Source organism: Rhincodon typus, chromosome 15, assembly GCF_021869965.1.
Source record: "Rhincodon typus isolate 14 chromosome 15, sRhiTyp1.1, whole genome shotgun sequence".
NCBI lineage: Eukaryota > Metazoa > Chordata > Chondrichthyes > Orectolobiformes > Rhincodontidae > Rhincodon > Rhincodon typus.
The window spans coordinates 44,437,575-44,456,369 of NC_063346.1; the positions used below are offsets into that span (position 1 = coordinate 44,437,575).

The window sequence follows — 18,795 nt, forward strand, 5'->3', positions numbered from 1 at the left end:
AGGATTTTCTCTGTTGTCATTCAGCTCCAAAGCATGTCATATATATGAATGTAGTCTATAACTTCACAATATTTTCACCTGCATGCACTTCTGAGGCAGAGAAACCAATATGTTCTTTTCCCCAAGAGATCACAGACCACCAAAGGGAAAATGTTCTCAGCTCCATGATGTTTGTCAAGACCCTGGCTGCTGCTGTATGGAGCTCGGGCACATTCTGTGGCAGATTGATTCATGGCAGAGTGTGTGCCCGCTTCAACAACATATCCAAAAGTCCTACACCCATCCTGTACTTTCTCCTCTTTATTTATTTACAGGAAGAGGGCATCACTGCTAGGCCAGCATTTATTGTCTATTCTTATTTACCCAGAGGCGCTGTCAAGAGTCAACCACATTGCTGTCGGTCTGGAGTCACATGTTGGCCAGATCAGTTGAAGATGGGAGACTTCCAACAATTGACAATGGTTTCATGGTCATCAGTAAGTTCTTAATTCCAGAATTTTTTTTTGCAACTGAATTCAAATTCTCTCTTTAATCTGTGTGCTGTTGCAGATAAGCACTATTGCAAACAGTTATTTTGCAAGCCCAGGCCCAGAATGATACATCAGGGATGATTATGAACCGGAACAGAGCAGGAGAAAACAAGTCATGCCACAACAGCTTGTATTGCAATGATAAGACAGGAGGGTGTGTCATGCTTTGTTTGGTTGCTTGTCACAGTGTCTTTTAAAGCGTGCCATCTGCGATAGGGCTGTGTACTTTTATGATTTCGATTTGTAATTAGATAGCCTTCAAGCTGTTGAATGAGTGTTAGCCTGGGCACCCTCATTTTTATCAACCACGCAGACATGTGGTTGAAGTGAGGGTGCCCAGGCCAATCCATGTACAGACTCTTGGATTTAATTCCCTTCATTCGACCTGAAAACAATGTATATAATTCATCTGGGCATAAGCCGCCTATATTTTGCACCACACATATGCTGCATGCTCACTGACACTTTAATGCCACATCCCAGCAGATGCCCTGACCAGAACTGATGGTACCAAGACCAGTAGTGATGTCACAATTAGTACTGGTGCCATAATCAGTTTTACTGGCATCACAGCCAATACTGGTCTCAAATGCTAAGGTATGCGAAGGCATTTCCACTGGCACCTGTACCACTGGGTTTTTCCTCTGAATAAATTCATCTGCCGCTCCTGACCTCTTCCCCAACTATCAGCTGTATAAATAGCCAAACATGAGCAATAAGAGTCTCATAGCCTAGAATGCCAACTTTTCCTTTTGTAATTAATTAGTTATGAACTGGTAGCAAAGCATTATGAGATTCAGAGCAATTTACAATACTTCCAAGATTTCTCGTGTCATGTTATTCAGCAGCAAGGGTGTTCTATTACACACAAAGAACGTACAAACATTACTCACTTATCTGTAGCTACAAAAAGCAACAATACATGGACACATTGTCATAATTTACGTATCAGCATACTTCTGATTGTTAAAGTATAGTTATCGATTCAGACCGATGTTCAGAGTTATTCATCCCTTTCTCCAATCTCTCCTTAAAACTGTTCATTTGTTGAAAAACTTTAGCAAGATTTGACACTTTAAACCCATTCTTGAAGTTCCAAGCGGCAAATGCATAAAGGATGGGGTTAATGGAACTGCTGACGAAAGCCAGGGCCCCAGATGCATCTTTCATCGACCGGTAAACTTTGTCCAGTTTCTGTGAGAGTTCTGAATTTGAGTTCTTTGCCAGGAGTGAAGAAATTTTGACAATGTTTCCTGTGTGATACGGAAACCAGCAAATGACAAATGCCATCACGATGCCCACAATTAGCTTCACCGACCTGTTTCTTCTTCGAAAGACCATTTGCTTTATTCTTTTAGAAACAGCAACGTATGAGATAGACAGTGCGCTAAAAGGAATGAGAAACCCCACCAGAGTTTCCAACAGAAGAAGACCCATCTGTTGCTGGTCAGAGGAATATGCTCTTTTACATGGCCGTCCATTTTCATCCAACTTGAGTTCAACTGTCAGAGTAGGAACAGCGAGGAGTAACGCCGAAATCCAAATGCAAGCAGCTACTTTATTCACTGCTGCTCTCTTCCACCGTTTCTGAATCAGGAACGGGTACAGCACAGCCACCAGGCGCTCCACACTCAGCAGCGCGATGAAGAAGACGCTGGCGTACATGGATGTGAAGATGAGGTAGACAGTCAGTTTCCAGAGCAGGATTCCAAAAATCCACGAATCGGCGAGAAAGTAAATCCAGAACGGCAAAGTAACCAGGACCACAAAGTCAGCTACGGCCAGAGATAAGATGAGTACAATGGTGGAAGATCGCTGCTTAATGTTACAAAGAACTGTCACAATCACTGTGAAGTTTCCTGGTACTCCAACAAGACATGCCAAACCAAGTACAACGCAGGCCACTGCATTTTGTACTGGCACCGAAGTATGATCCGCAGTTGCGTTGGAAAAGACCATTCTTTCTGCAGACATCCTTCAGCAATTTACTATTTCTCACAAAAACATCAAGAGGAACTTACTTCAATTTCACACCCTCCTCAGTTAATCTCTTGTAATCTCTCCACCCGATAAAATACTTCAACGAACCACAAGTTTATTTATAATTAGTTCTGCTCTGCCTATATGGGAAGAGCTGCTTGCTGAGAGACCGTGTTTATTAGAAATTGGCACTTAAAGCACAAAATACATGGAGTCATTTACATGTTGTCTTTCATAACATCCCTAAAATGCTTCAAAATAATGAAGTGCATTGATAACTGTTGTAATGCAGGAAACACAGCAAACAAATTGCAGGCCACAAAATACCAAACCCAATGTAAGGAACTATTTGCATTTAGATAGCTCCTGTATCTTAGTGAAATACTCAATGTTGTTTCGGGTCGGTGTTATTAAATAAAATTTAACATGTGCCACATACAGAGATGTTTGATCAATGACCAAAATCTTAGTCAAAGAGCCATCAAATTTCTGCTCATCAAGTACTGATGTTTGACAATCACTGTGAGAGGTGAGACCCAGTGGACAATATGAGAGAGGAGTTGGTGACCTAAGTGAATGGTTCATCAATTGTTGGTATTGTAGATGGATAAATCTTGACCAGGACATCAGGAAAGCTGCAACATTTTTCTCCAAGTCATTGCTATGGGATCTACACCTCATTCAACGCCTCATCCAAAAATGGCACCGCTCAGTGTAACACTCCTTCAGGAAGGCACTGCAAATTTGTTGAGTTTGTTGAAATAAGATTCAATAGACAATCTAGTTAGCTGGTAGTTGGTAGTTAGCTGGGCGTGTATACCAGTAAACCAAAGCTGACTCCCACATGCATAACCATTGAAAAGACTAATGCCAGTTTCAAAAGCTAAGTGCTTATTTTTTCTCTCAAATCATGCTCTCCCCGTGTCTGCGTGGATTTCTGCACAGTACGAAGGTGTGCAGGTTAGGTGGATTGGCCATGCTGAATTGTCCATAGTGTCCAAGAATTTGCAGGCTAAGTGAATTAGCCATGGCAAATGCATGATTACAGGGATAGGGTGGGAGGGCTGGGTCTGGGTGAAATATTCTTCAGATAGTCAGTGGAGACTCAATGAGTCGAATGGCCTATTTCCACACTATAGGGATTCTCTGATTCTATGAGAAACAAATCCAAGTTTCTCTTTGAAAAGTTCATTTTTGAATTACTGGTGAAATTGTAGGAATCTGGGTTTTTGAAATGTGGAATTTCATTGTGTCAATTTCTGAGCAACAACCAAAAACAAGTAACCAACCAAAACTATCAGCAATCCTAAATGGTTAGCACTTCCAAGACAGATAATGAATTGGTTAGCTTCCAGAAACATCAATACTTGTAAAAAGTGGACATACAAATAAGTTTCTTTAAGTGCTGACGACTTCTGTAATATAATAAATGTACACATTTTAGATGCTGTAGAACAACTTCAGATATACACAGGAAATGACAGGTGCAGAAATATTTCACTGACACCAGATCCTCAATCATTAGATCATGAAGACAACATGTTGCTCCCTATAAACAAGGCCTAGATGCACATAATGTACCATCTTGTGGTCAGAACGTATCTCTGCCTGTCGGGCTTACATTTCTGCTGTTTGCTACACTTAGGTTCTCAATTGTAGTGAAGTTTGCTGATACCCTTATTTTACAAGGGCCTATTCCTCGTACACTCCCAACTGAAAAGTCTATCGACAGTCACCCACCTGAAAACTGGCTGCCCCATAATCATATTACAATTGATTCGATGTGGGACTTCTGCCCTTATCTGGAAGAGCTGCCAACCATCCTGATTGCTCTGTACTACGAGCAGCACCAGAATCCAATATGGCCACTGGCTACAAGGATTTCCTGAGATGAAGTGCCAAGGATCCTGGCTATCTGCTAGGTCTGGGGATTTTCAATAGGCCTGCCTGGCTGAGCTGGGCTAGTGGGGGCGAAGTACAGGAGGGTGCTGGGTGTTTAGAGGCCGGGAGGAGGACAATGACCTCAAGACTGGAGGTATGCCTTCCCTCCCTGTCTGACAGCAGACCATGCAGCGAAAGTTTCTGTGCTGTTCATCTTGCCCATCATGTTTACCTACTGCACGTAATATAGTGGTGAAGACAGAATGAGGCCCTTGAAAGGCCATTAATTTGCCGCGGTAGAGCCCCAATAAGCCCAGGCGAGCTTTCTGATACCACCCAATACAATATGGGAGAAGGGTCAGAGGTGTGCAGAAAGCTGGGTCATAGGCTACCTGTTTTATTTTACCAGTCCCCCAGCCTCCAACCCACTTCAAATATTCCAACAGTGGGACCATGAAATATAGGCCAATGTGTTTTCAGCCTCTGAACCATATTCGTAAAATCAGTATGAACTGATATGGTATAACCCTGATTACTGCCATCACTATCCTATGGCTCTTGCCACCTCTGCAATCAGTGGTTCAGCATAGGGGTTGTTTGAGGGAGTTCGCTGCCACCAATTATGATTCATTCACTCATGGGACGTGGGCATCCCTGGCTGGGCCAGCATTTATTGCCCATTCCTAGCTGCCCTTGAGAGCTGCCCTTCTTGAACCGCTGCTGTCCACATGCTTTAGATAGATTCACAATGGTATGAAGAAGGGAAATCCAGGCTTCCCCCCAACTTCTTTATCTGTATATTGTTTGACCTGTGTAATGATCTGTGGTAGAAGAAGCACCACCATAGAGGTCTTTACATTTTCTTCAGTTAACAAGATGGCCTATTGCAATAGTAATAAATAGGACATCTCTAGTCATGCATAATTACCATGACTCTCGGTAACTGTACAGAATACAGCCCCTCCCCATGAAAGACAGTGTAGAACAGAGAATAATAAAAACAGGTTTTTTTTAAATATTGTTAGCTTCAGCAGTTGTATCAAGTAAAGATTATATAAAATACATTTTGTTCATGTGCCATTGGTGAATACCATGCAATGAGACAGACTCTCCATTTTCAGCTCGTGTTTCTAGGATGGATTAAAGGTGTAAAACTGATAGCTGCTGGCAGTTGGGACATTTACTGATTTTTCTCCATTATTTTTATTTTTATTCTTTTATGGTTTGAAGCTGTGAATTGTGAACTGTGTGCTGAAAAGGATGTGAACTTTGAGAAACAGCCCTTGATAAAAGTTCAGACCCAACAAGTTTTTGTTTATTTATGAAGCCAGACATGGAGGTTACTGCAATTTGAACCTTGATTAACAGGGTTCCTATAGACACAGCAACCCCCTGGGGAAGCATATTATGTTTAAACAGATAGCAGAAGGTGGCTATTAACAAGCTCAGTTCCTGCGAATTGGTGATGGCAAGTCTGGAACAGACCCTATGTTCAAACAGAAAGCAATTGTTGAATAGTAATGGAGACCTTGGAAAAAGGCAATCAGTCTCGTAGGGCAAAACCATATTTGAAGTTTTTTTTTAAATATGTTTTCAGGGACACACTTTTGGCTGCTGGTGACACAGCATAAAGATTTGAAATCTCCCTGCCTAATCTCCCTCCCTAGCTTCTGGAAGCCCAAAGAATAGAAAGCTGAGTTACAAATTTAACTATTTTTATCTGAGTGAACTGAAAAGTGACCCTGAATGATACTTCCAGAAAAGCATCCAAGGAACCCGCGTCTATGGGTGTGAAATATAGTATTTAAGTAATTTGGCCAGTTTTGTTATTTTCTTTATCCCTTAACAGTGTTTGTTTGTCTGTCTGTCTTTTGAAAGGCTGAAAACATATATTTCAGGTTTAGAGCATAGACATTAATTTGATTACATTGTTATTTAATTTTTCTCTGCTAAAGTTGTTATATATTTAATAAATTGTTGAGTCTCGTGTTTAAAATACAAAACCAGTGTCTTGAATTAATTTTGCGTAAAGTCTGGGTTTGGTTTTTCAAAAATCTTGATAGGAACCATTGGAATAACTATTAAGGGTCTTGTAAGGTTTAATGCTGCTGTGCATTGGGTACAGAAGTAGAAAGGCTGATTTGGTTTGGCTGTTTATCTCCGTGCCCTAACATAGTTTAGAGGCAAGTCAATGACTATGATTGTACACATGGAATAAAAAGTGTGTAAAGCTGGATGTAAAACAAAGATTTTAGCACACACTCAGAGCAAGTCTGGACTGCTCCATTGATATCACAAGGCTGGAGCTTAGAATAGGGGAAGTAAGTAGCTCAGAAGTGGGAAGGAGCAGAAGTTTTTAACAAAACAGAGCAGGGTGACCACAATTCACATTGAAGGCTAAAGCTGAGGGGCTGACGGATTACATTCTCCAAATCCGACCCCAACCCTCCACTGTTTGAGCTGCTTCGTCTCACCTCACTGAGGTACCATGCTGGAAATCAAGCCCTGCTACTCTCAAAGTCATTGCAAAAGATAAAGAATTTATCAAAGGATGCAAAATTCCCCAATTACCTGCCTTTTGGGCCGAGGTTAACAGAAAACATAGCTAGGTTTCTGTATTTAACAGGAATTACTATCTGTTAGAAATAGATAGATTCTAGTTACAGGTAAACAATTATGAACTGTTGATATAGGACTCTATGCATTAAAACTCTAACCCATTCATAAAACTCCCCCTTATATACACATACAGACAGACGCAAAAGAACCCAAAAGGCAGCTCAGTGGTCCCTGTCCACAACGTTTGCTGAGACACTTGTCAGGACTTGCTGCTCCTTGATCTCTCTCTTCTCCAAGTACTTTCAATTCCTTACAGGAGGCACAGAGTGACTTGCTCTCAATTTATAAAGTTTCTGACTTGTTGGTTAAAAGCCACAGCTTACTGTGACTGACCAGGGAAAAGAGCTCGGCTTTTCTCAGGCTTTCATTGTTTCTTACTGTAGAGACCAGAATACCACCACACATTCGAAAGATCCGAAGATTTCTGACTATCTCATTCACAGCCACAAGCTGTTCAGCTACCTGGGAGACTGTCACATAGTTGTTGGCCAGCAGAAGGCCCATGGCATCAACAACTTATCATCAGCTCATAGGCCAATCTATACTCTACTTCAGCTGGCAAATGCCAAATCTCATTTTGTACACACTCCCTGGTACCAGTTTGTCTACAGCTGAACATCCCCCACTGGTTAAACAAGTAACAATGTAAAAGGAATTTACAATGAGTGCTAGTACCTTACTTACAAAAATCCCTTGGTTTTAAAACTGTCCTTTTCCCTTTCAGCCCACAATGAAAAGTACAGAAAAATATTAAGAGACAGTATTTACGTTCTCCATCTTTATCAACATGCCACCACCAACCACCCCCACCCTGACAGCACGCTTATTTTTTACACTGCCCTCTCCTTCCTTAGACTGGGGTCTCATTCTCCATCTTCACCCTCTATGGGTTTCTATTAAACTTTCTGTGACCCATCCTTCATCCACCAGACCACAAATAACTTCTATAGGTTCTATCCTAATCTATATTATCTTGGAAATTTCTTCCCTTCAGACTCGTGCCTTCTCTCCTCATCCCAAGCTTCCAATCTTTTCCACACTGAGGTCTTGATCTTCTCCCTGAGCCCCAGCAAAATTCCTGATCTCCCCAACAGTCTTGGACCCTTATCATCTTAGCAGGTAGAAAATTGTCGGCCAATAGTCATTTGGTCAATAGTCTAATGCTAGCTGGGGGTGTGTTATACAAATCGATTATCAGGAGCAAAGTAACAAAGTACTTAAAAATAAATTTATCAGAGATAAACAACACAAATTGTAAAGAGTCAGTCATGTCTAACTAAGATCTTTAATTTTGATTTGTGATAAATAATTGTGTACATATAGGTAGCAGCAGTCACCAATTGATTGAATTTTACATCCTGCTTGAAAGGGAGAATATTAGGTCCAAGACTATTATTTTAAACATAACTACGGGCATCTTTGTGGGCATGAAAGCTGAGGTAGATTAAGCTAACTGGCATATTAGGCTAATAATAGGTTAATAGAGATGTATTGGCAGGCATTTCAGTGAATATTTCAGAATATTCAATGCAAGTTTATTAGACTAAAGAAAAAATCTAGATGGAGGACCCACTGTCCGTGGTTAACTAAAGAATTTAGGGAAAGCATTAAACTTCAGGAAGGAACATACAACTGCGCAAAGGCAGACAATTCATCAAAATGTAAAGAATGGAGAATTACGTAAAGGTTAATCAGAAGGAAGAAATTAAAGTGAGAGAGGAAGCTAGCTAGGAATGTTAAAAAAAATCACAAACGTTGTTACAGCTATTTAAAAAGGAAAAAAAAAGTGTAAGTGAGCATTGGTTCTCCAGCGAGTGAGAATGGGGAGGTAATAGTAGATAATTAGGAAACGACGGATGAAATGAACAAATATTTTGCATCTGTTTTCACTAGAGTGTACAAAAAACATTCAGATCATATCTGCAAATCAGAAAGTGGAAGGAAGAGAGGAACTTACCAAAATTACGTTGCAAGGGAAGTAACATGAAGCAAATTGATGGAGCTGTGGTCTTGTAGTCCAGATGGAGGTCATCCTCGGGTCATAAAAGAGGTAGCTAATGAGCCAGTAGAAGCTGTTAATTTTTCAAAGTTCCCTCAAAACAGGAAAGTCTCCATAGGATAGTTAAGTAGCAAATAATATCCCTCTGTTTAAGAAGGGAGGGAGGCAGGAAACTATAGGCCAGTTAGCTTAACATCTTTTGTGGAGAAGGTGTGATGAATCAATCATTAAACAGACTTTAGCTGTGCATTATGAAAACCTAATGAAATCAGAAAGAGTCAGCGTGGTTTCATCAAACGGAAATCATTATCTAACCAAATAATTTGAGTTGTTCGAAGGAGCAACATGGATTGCAGCTAAAGGGGAGCCTATGGATGCACTGTACATAGATTTCTGCAAGGCATTGGATAAGGTGACACATGAAAGATTGTTGCTGAGGGTAAAAAGGAGCGCATGGTGTGGGGATAACATATTAGCATGGATGGAGGATTGGCTGCAAACCAGAGAAAACGCTCAAATTGGTGTTTGTCTGATTGACAGGATGTGCTGAGGGAAGTTGTGAAAAGGTCTGTGCTGAAGACTCAACTTTTTGCAATTTACATCAACGACTTAGATGAAGAGAGCAAAGACACGGTAACTAAATTCACAGAGGACACCAAGATAGGTAGGAAAGTACGTTATGAAGAAGACGTAAAGATATTGCAGAAAGATATAATAGGTCGAGTGAGTCAGGTAAAATCTGGCAGATGGAGTTAAATGTGGGAAAACGTGAAGTTGTTCATTTGGTAGAAAGGATGAAAAGCAGAGTATTACAGAGAGTGACTGCAGAATTCTGAGGTGCAGAGCGATCTGGTAAATGAGTCTGAAAAAAATTAGCACACAGGTACAGCATGAAATCAAAAAGACTAATGGGATGCTACCTTTTATTACAAGAAGCGCGGATGTTATGCTTCACTTATACTGGGCATTGGTGAGATCACATCTCAAATACTGTGAGCACTCTAGGTGTTGTTATTTAGTAAATGTATTCAAGGAGATTCAGAAGAGATTTACTAGATTGATACCTGGAATGAGTGGGTTGGCTTATGAGGATAAGTTGTTCAGGCTGAGCTTATTTCCACTGGAGGTTAGAAGAGTGCAGAGTGAACGTGGAAATGATGTTTCTTCTTGTGGGTCAGTCCAGAACTAGGGGGCATGGTTTTAAAATTAAGGACCGTCTTTTAGGACAGAGAATTATTTTTTCTCTCAGTATGTTGTGTGATTTGAAACCCTGCACCTCTGAAAGTGGTGGAGGTGGGATCACCAGGTATTTTTAAGGCAGTGATAGAGGAATTCTTGTAGACAGAGGAATGAAAGTTTATCGGGATAGATGAGAACTTAGAATTCAAAAAAGAAACAGATTAGCCATGATCTTATCGAATGGTGGAGCAAGTTTGATCGACCAATTGTTTACTTCTGCTCTTATTGTGTAAGTTCATACATTTGTATTTAAATGGACTGCTAGAAGGCATCCAACAAGTTCTGTGCTGGAGGCTGTTAACCAAAATGAGAGTGCATTGCAATGGAGATAACCTTGCTTTGAAATGGAATTGTTTGGGTGATAGAGAATAACACCAAACATGTCCTCATACTGGTCCATGAATTATTTATTTGTGGCCTCCTATTAGTTTTCAAGTGTTTGAATTTAAAGATAACCAGCAGCACAGCTTTACACTCTACACAAGATAGAAGTGTAGCTTACCACATAAATATTACTGCAATTTATTTCAATGAAATGTGGTAAAGTTATTAGTTAAAATACAGGTGCAGACATTTAAAGTAAGAATAAAAGTCACAAATGAAGATGAAAATGAGATCAGTCTGCAACATCATTGCAGGACTGGCTTGCTTGAAGATTCTCTTTCTGAACTGAAGGGATTGAAATCTTGAAGTCAGAATTCAGCAGCTGCGATGGCTTCTGTAGTCAAATAATTAGAGTTTGCTCCCACAGATGGGTTAAACAGAAGAGATCATGGGAGTAAACAGAGGGTGCTTTTGTTTCAGCTGCAGGTTGTGGCTCTTGGTCGCCAGCATCAATACAGTAGAAATGTATACAGAAAGGGAAGAAATACCAACTGATCACTGTTTTCCTGTGACGTTACACTTCAGCTCTGACAGGTAGAAACAGTTCAAAGCTCTCTGCTGCCTGTTTCACGCAGGTCAGCTCTCACAGCTTAATTCACGGTGATGTTCACTTGCTGCAGGCACCTCGCCCCAGTATTTCTCTGGAGGTTTCTCCAAGGATCAAGAGCACCATCTCCCTCTCATTGAGGCCCCAGATGCCATGATAATCTTTCTTTAAATTGTTCATGGGTTGTTGGCATCACTGGTTAAGCCAGCATTTATTGCATATCCCTTTGGGAAGTTGATAGCTAGCTGCACTGTTGAACGGCTGCAGTCTTTGGAGTGGAGATAATCCACAGATTGTGTTGCAGAGTAGAAGGAGCCTTATGTCCATCAGAAGTGAGAATTAGTGACGCTCAAATTACTAACTGTCTCCTTAACTGCATGGATCTGATTACTTTGCCCTTCAGACTACAAAGGGTATGTTCCTTAGCCCAGAGCTTCCCAGACTAGGGGTTTGTTCTATGGTGATCAGACTTCTTCGTCTCCCTCACCAGTTCTCCAGACACCAACAAGTTTCAGGCTCCTCTTTTCATCAGATTTTTTATTTATGTTTGGGATGAGGGTGTCTCTGGCTGGGCCAGCATTTATTGCCCAGCCCTAGTTGCCTTTACAGCTACCAAGCTGTAACTAAGCATTTGAAAACTCCTGCTTCTTCTGTCTGCTACTCCTCTGTCCATCTCCTCAGAGCCTTGGCATCCATTCACCCCCTCAGCCTGCCAAACACAAAGGGGCACTCAGGGTTGACCAGTACCCCTGCCTGACACTCTCCCCCACCATCTCCTCCTGCTGGTGGAGGTCCACTACACAAACCTATCCAGGGAAGATTTAGATTCAGATTTATTGTCGCATACATATGAAAATACAGTTAAAAAATGATATTTTGTGCATTTTACGCAAAGTGTTGCCATGCTCTGGTGCCATTTTGAAATACTGCATGTAATGCACGATTTTACTGCAGTAGAGATCATCTTGCTTTCTTCTTTTTGTTCCTCTGCTGCTCCTCCATTCACTGCTGGGTCTCCATTACAGGCCTCCACTGCTGCCAATCCCATGACTGCCACGTCCAAGCTGGAGCCTTGGACCTGGGAATTCATGGGTTCCATACCTCCTGTTTCCCATCTGACGCTCCTCCTGATGCTGCCACCGATCCGCCGCCATCCCTTTCGCCGATACTTCCGCTCCTTCAGGCGCCTGGGCCTAGCTACGGACCTGGAACCTCGGCCTAGCCTGTGAGTCCGGGCCAGTTGAGTCAGCCCAGGACCTGCTCCTTGCTCACCGGGAGACCCTAGGCTAGGGTGAAGCCATGTCCGGTTTGTCCTGCCATTGCAACCACTGCCTCCAGAGGTCTCCTCCTTCCCCCACCACTCTCTGGGCTTTAAAGAAAAGAGTGCAAAGAGAAAAAGAACAAAAGTAAAAAGAAGGGATAAAGAGAAAGAGAGCTGACAGGAGTGGATGAGCACTTCCCTATTCCATGACCATCTTATTGGAGAAAGGTCCTCGTTGAGGAGGACCAACACCAACTCAGTAGATTTAGTTGCGTGTGTTGCTAACACCTCCTGTGCCTACCAGAGGCGCCCTTTCATACATAGAAAGATAGAATCCCTACAACACGGAAAAGACCATTCGGCCCGTTGAGTCTGCGCTGACCAACCGAACAGCATCCCACCCAGATCCACTGCCCCCACTCAATCCCCATAACCCCACACTTACCATTGCTAAGTCACCCAGCCTGCACAGCCCTGGGCCTATTGAGTGAAAGATTATTGGTAGACGTGCAGCTTAAACTCTATGAGCTGGCGTGGGGCAAAATGGGGAATCAACTTTACTAATCCCCTGTGCCCTTCAGAAGCATCCAAACTAGTTAACACTGCTTCAACTACTGCCCCCCCACCACTCTCCACCTTCCCCCTCCCCCTGCCAACAAAAACAGAAGTTGCTGGAAAAGCTCAGCAGGTCTGGCAGCATCTGTGAAGGAGAAAACAGAGTCAACGTTTTGGGTGCAGTGACCCTTCCTGAGAAATCAGAACATTAACTCTGTTTTCTCCTTCACAGATGCTGCCAGACCAGCTGAGCTTTTCCAGCAACTTTGTTTTTGTTCCTGGTTTACAGCATCCGCAGTTCTTTCGGTTTTTATTCACCATACCTGCCAGTTTGCCTCAGGCAAAACCCTGCTATTGTCTTGGAATCTCAGTTCCTCTCCTTCAGTACAATCTGTGGGTATAGCCGTAACCATTGCTCCCACCAGCTGTTGCTGGGACTACAGAACCACTGGACATCTGATTGGCCAGTTGCACTCTAAAGTGCCACTTGGTGAGGTAGTCTTCTCAAGGCAATTAACATCGTATTGATTGCATCATGGATGGGATCCAACCCAATCTTTGATTGGGGATGTGGGGACCCCATAAAATCCAACCCAACAAGTTCTGTCCAAGCCCACACTGACAACAAACTCTGCCCCATGAGGAAATCCAGCTTACTCATTGGCAACCAAACATACAAACTTTGCTCCGAAATGTATTTTATTGAGATGTTTCTCATTGAAGAATGAGCATATTTTCTCGTATTTAAATTGAACTACAACCACTTCACTCATTTGTGTGATTCCAAATGGAGGAATATTCAATGGTTGTTCATATTTCTGACATTTGTTAGAAAATCTAAATGTGAGGATACGAGGTTGACGAAAAGCCAAGCTCGCTTATGAGATAGCCCGATGACTGACTAAGACATTGACATCCACTTTTTAGCAAATTTATCTCACGTACCTGGTTTCTCAGAGATGGTATCATTGGCCACTTTCAGTATCAGGCCTCATGACCTCCATGACTAGAGTGAATCTTTCTTTTCCAATATCTGTATAAATAATAAGACAACGCAGAGATCACAACAGAAAATTTGATCTGTATACTGACCACCGTATCATGTGAAACCATATGTTCTTTCTCTCTTTGAGAAGTAGGCTGAATAAACACTATCCCCAGCAATGGTTTTCAATCAAAAGATAAGTTTTATTTATATAAGGCAGATGAATGATCAAAAAACATTATCACATTGTGAAACATCAATAATTATGCCCTCATCATTAAATAAAATGTAAAACATACCACTCGTTTTGTATCTAACCATTGACCTTCCAATCTACATGCCTTTCTCAAATTTTAATTTATGATTTATTGGAGATTCTGATCAAATTAATCAGATTTTCTTTGTTACGGAGATTGTTCAACACAACAGATGCTGCGACAGTTTGATTTTGACAGATTCTGTGAACGCGAATTCCAGTCTCTGCACCAAGTCATCTGAGCTCTCCTCTGTGTTACAGAATATAAAGAGCCCATGCAGTAAGGGAATCCTCCCTCTGTGAAACTGAAATTCTCACCCCAGCACCAAATAGTTCAACTTCACTTTATCCACATGTTTTGTTAATAAAGTTAATAATACGCCACAATTGAAAAGATAACCACTGTTTATGTTGGAGCTGAAATGAATATCAGAATACCTTAATTATAAAGCAATCATCAAGAAAATCCCAACAGATGGGAGTACCTCCAACTCCTGAATCCCAAGCTCAAAGGGGCATTGGAGGCTGAGGGGTGACCTTATAGATGTTTATAAAATCATGACGAACATGGGTAGAGTGAGCAGTCAAAGTCTTTTCCCCAGAGTAGAGGTGTACAAAACTAGAGGGCATAGGTTTAAGGTGAGAGAGGAAAGGTTTAAAGGGGACCTAAGAGGAAAATTTACATGCAGAGGAGGGTGGTGTGTATGGTATGCGCTGCCAGAGGAAGTGGTGGAGTCTGGTACAATTACAACACTTAACAGGCATCGGGATGGGTACATGAGTAGGAAATGTTTTGAGGGTTATGAGCGAAATGCTGCCAAATGTGACTAGATTTATCTAAGATATCTGGTCAGCATGAAGGGTCTGTTTCCATGCTGCACATCTCTATGGCTCTAGAAAGCTGGATGTTTCAGGTATAAACTAACTGGATGAGCTAGTGAGGAAAGGTCGTAAGAAATAGGAGCACAGATAGGCCATTTGGCCTGCCAAGCCTGCCCCACCATTCAATAAGATCATGGCTGATCAGATTGGGGGCTGACCTCCACTTCCCTTTTTTACCCCTAGGTAATTAGTCAGAGTTGGCAAGGGGCCATGGTTAGCCCATGTGTTGGTGAATGGTCAGTGATTATCTAGCTTGGCAGTACCACTCCTCATCTAGCTGTGGACATGACAAGGAAGCAGCTGTCCATGAACTTGTACAGACTGAACAGGGATGGAACTCAATGCCTTTGGCATCCTTTAATACAATACTGGTGCTGCCCAGCTAGCTGAGACCACCAACCACCAGCAAGTCAGATACAGACAATATTTACCTACTACAGCTGCGAGCAAAGTAGCTTTAAAAAACAATAATAGCCTGTCTAAAGCCACAGGGAGACAGCAGAGTGCTAAAGAAAAGAGAGTTCTGTATTCACAATCTCACAAAGCCAGTTTGTCATCCAAGTGTAGTTCATTGGCTGAAAATGTTTTGTGGTATCATGGCCCTTGCTTGTTATAGGGTCTTCCTCAAATGAAGAAATATCCAGGAAGACTGATCCCTGTGGATTGATGCCAGAATTGGACCTGAGCATCATGCATTTAATGCAGCACTTTGGTCTGCCAATTCGGCTGTTGATTTGTCCAATTTTTCCTTGAAACTGCTGTTCACGTCCTCAAAGATCTTAGAAATATTTGACATCTTGAATCCAATTTTAAAATTCCGGACGGTGAATGCATAGAGAATGGGGTTGACGCAGCTGTTGACAAAGGCTAAAATTGTATTAAAAGCTTTCATCGCTGAAACGATTTTGAGCAATGCCTCTCTTGTGTGGGCAGTTGTGTGATAAGAGCAGATGAGAAGTATATTAGTTACGTGCCAAGGGAGCCAGCAGAAAAAGAAAGCCACCAGAACTCTTCTAAGAGGCACTACGCTTCTCTTTTTGGTTTTAGAGGTCATTCAGTTTAATCTTCTAACCACGTACACGTAGCAGAGACACATTACAATTATAGGAATGTCAAAGCCCAACAGGTTCCCCAAGATATAAGCTGCTTCGTGCCGCAGGCTAAATTTCTCGACGCAGTGTCGGTCTAATTGTGAGCCTGTGAACACGGGGCCAGCAGAAAGCAGGGCTGCAACCCAGATAACGGTGATGATTTTCCCAGTAGTTCCTCGCCTCTGCAAGTTCTGAAGAGCAAATATGTGTATCACAGCCAACAGCCGCAGGACACTAATCCCTGTGATGGTGAACACACTGACAAACATGAAAGTCAGGAGGAGGTAAGTTGTACTTTTGGGCATCCAGAAGAGAGAATCAGGCACACAATTGGCAGTAATTTCATAGATAATGACTGGCAGTATCAACACGGTGAGTAGATCTGCCAATGCCAGGTTTAAGATGAGCTGGATGGTCGGTGATCGTTGTTTAATGTGGTGTCGGATCGTCCAGATCACGAGGAAGTTCCCCGGGACACCAACAAGACAGACCAGGCTGAGGGCACACCCCATCACAACCTTCTCTTCTAGACTGATATGGATAGTATTCGGTTTTGGAGATGAAGCATTGAATTCCATTTCGATTAGGTACCAGACATTTTCCAGAACTACTTTTCGCCTCTCCTCACCACCCAAGAGAAAAAGAGCTCCTTCTGAAAGTATGTAGTTGAATAAAAAGAATTAATGACCAGAATATGGAGCAAGTTGCCAAGCGGAAGCAATTACTTAAGTGCAATTACTTAATTTCTTCATTAGTTACGCAAAGTGTCATTTATCATCACATTTCCCGATTGTGACAAGTCAGACCTCTCCTCTGCCTTCAACGCTATAATCCCAAACAAACTAATCTCCAAACTCCTAGACCTAGGCCTCTGCTTGGCCATTTGCGACTGGATCCTTGACTTCCATGCCCACAGAAGGCAATCAGTGAAGGTAGGTAACAGCGCCTTTCCATGATAATGCTCAACTTTCAGGCTGCTTCCTCAGCCCCTTACTCTCCTCCCTGTACGTTCATGACTGTGTAGCCAAATTCCGTCCTAACTCCATCTAGAAGTTTGCTGGTGCACCAACATTATAGGCCAGATCTCAAACAAAGATGAGACAGAATATAGGAAGGAGATAGAAAACTTAGTGGCGTGGTGTAAAAATAACAATCTCCCCATTGATGCCAGCAAGACTCAAAAGTCATTGACTTCAGGAAGCAAGGTGGAGGGCATACTCTTATCTACATCGATGGAGCTGGGATGGAGATGGTTGACAGAGTCAAGTTCTAGGAGTGACAATCACCAACGATCTGTCCTGGATCACCCAGGTTGATGCGACAATTAAGAAGGCGCTACCCTTCAATTTGATATGTCCATAAGGACTCTCACCAACTCTTATAGATGCACCATAGAAAGCATTCTATCTGGATGCATCACGGTTTGATAAGGCAACTGCTCTGCCCAGGGCTGTAAGAAACTACAGAGAGTTGTGAACACAGCCTAGTCCATCATGCTTGCCAACCTTTCATCCATTGACTCCACATACCCCTCTCGTTGCCTCAAAAAGGCAGCCAACATCATCAAAGACCCTTCCCACACCAGTTATAATCTCTTCAATCCTGATACAGAAGCTTAAACACATGTAACAACAGGTTCAAGACCAGCTTCTTCCCCACTGTTATTAGACTTCTGAATTGACCCCTCAAAATTTCAAATCTAATATTGATGTTGCTTTTTTGTGCACCTTCTCTGCAGCTGTAACTTTGTATTCCTTGCTCTGTTCAATCATCCTATGATCTTTGTATGTTATGATCTGCCTGTATTGCACACAAAACTTTTTACTGTACCCTAGGTACATGTGACAATAATAAATCAAATCAAATCAAAAGTTCAAACCTCCTGTTCTCTTGAATTTATCGATCAGCAGTCAATTTTGCTTTTTAACAAGCTTTTATGTCACATGCATCCTATATAATGGCATTTTAATCTCACCATGCCAACTGCAAACGATTCTCTCAGATGTTGTTTGTCTCTCTTCTAAATCTGCCCTCATTTTCCCACTCATCAAAAAACATCTCCAAACTCTCATCCCCTTCCCATAGCACCCAAACATGTTGGTAACATCCAAATCCGTTCCCATCCTTTTCAGATCTCTACGTTTGAATCCCTCCAAACAGGTTTCCACACAACCACAGCACTTTTCAAAGTCTCAGTTGACATCTTATGTGGGTATGACAAAGGTAAACTTGATGTGGAGGTGCCGGTGTTGGACTAGGGTGGACAAGGTCAGAAATCACACGACACCAGGTTATAATACAACGGGTTTATTTGAAATCGCAAACTTCTGGAGCCTCACTCCTTCTTCAGGTGTTAATGAGAGAGGATAGTATCAGACACAGAATTTATAAATAAAAGATCGAAGATTCACACCACTGACGAAGAAAAATTAAACAAAACTAAAATGCTGTTAAATCTTTAATCAGTTAGAAGGTTTTAATTGATTAATATGTATATGAATTCCCTGAATTCCTTTCAAGTCACTGCCCTGAGAGAACTAAAGGTTTTATCAGTGTAAAGAAGAGGTGACATTTTTGGTCAGACAA

General features: G+C 41.9%; 1 protein-coding gene and 1 pseudogene across 1 annotated transcript; both read right to left on the reverse strand.

Moving 5' to 3' along the window:
* Nucleotides 1-529: 529 nt before the first annotated feature.
* LOC109924754 (leukotriene B4 receptor 1-like) lies at nucleotides 530-2,590 on the reverse strand. Its single transcript, XM_020524746.2, has one exon. It carries the CDS (start codon nucleotides 2,502-2,504, stop codon nucleotides 1,497-1,499), a length of 1,008 nt encoding a protein of 335 aa, XP_020380335.2. The 5' UTR covers nucleotides 2,505-2,590; the 3' UTR covers nucleotides 530-1,496.
* An 11,663-nt stretch (nucleotides 2,591-14,253) lies between these two features.
* LOC109924753 lies at nucleotides 14,254-16,885 on the reverse strand (annotated as a pseudogene).
* Nucleotides 16,886-18,795: the final 1,910 nt, after the last annotated feature.

Excerpts from the sequence above, each read along its gene's own strand:
- LOC109924754 (XM_020524746.2), bottom strand. The coding sequence starts at position 2,504 with ATGTCTGCAGAAAGAATGGTCTTTTCCAACGCAACTGCGGATCATACT.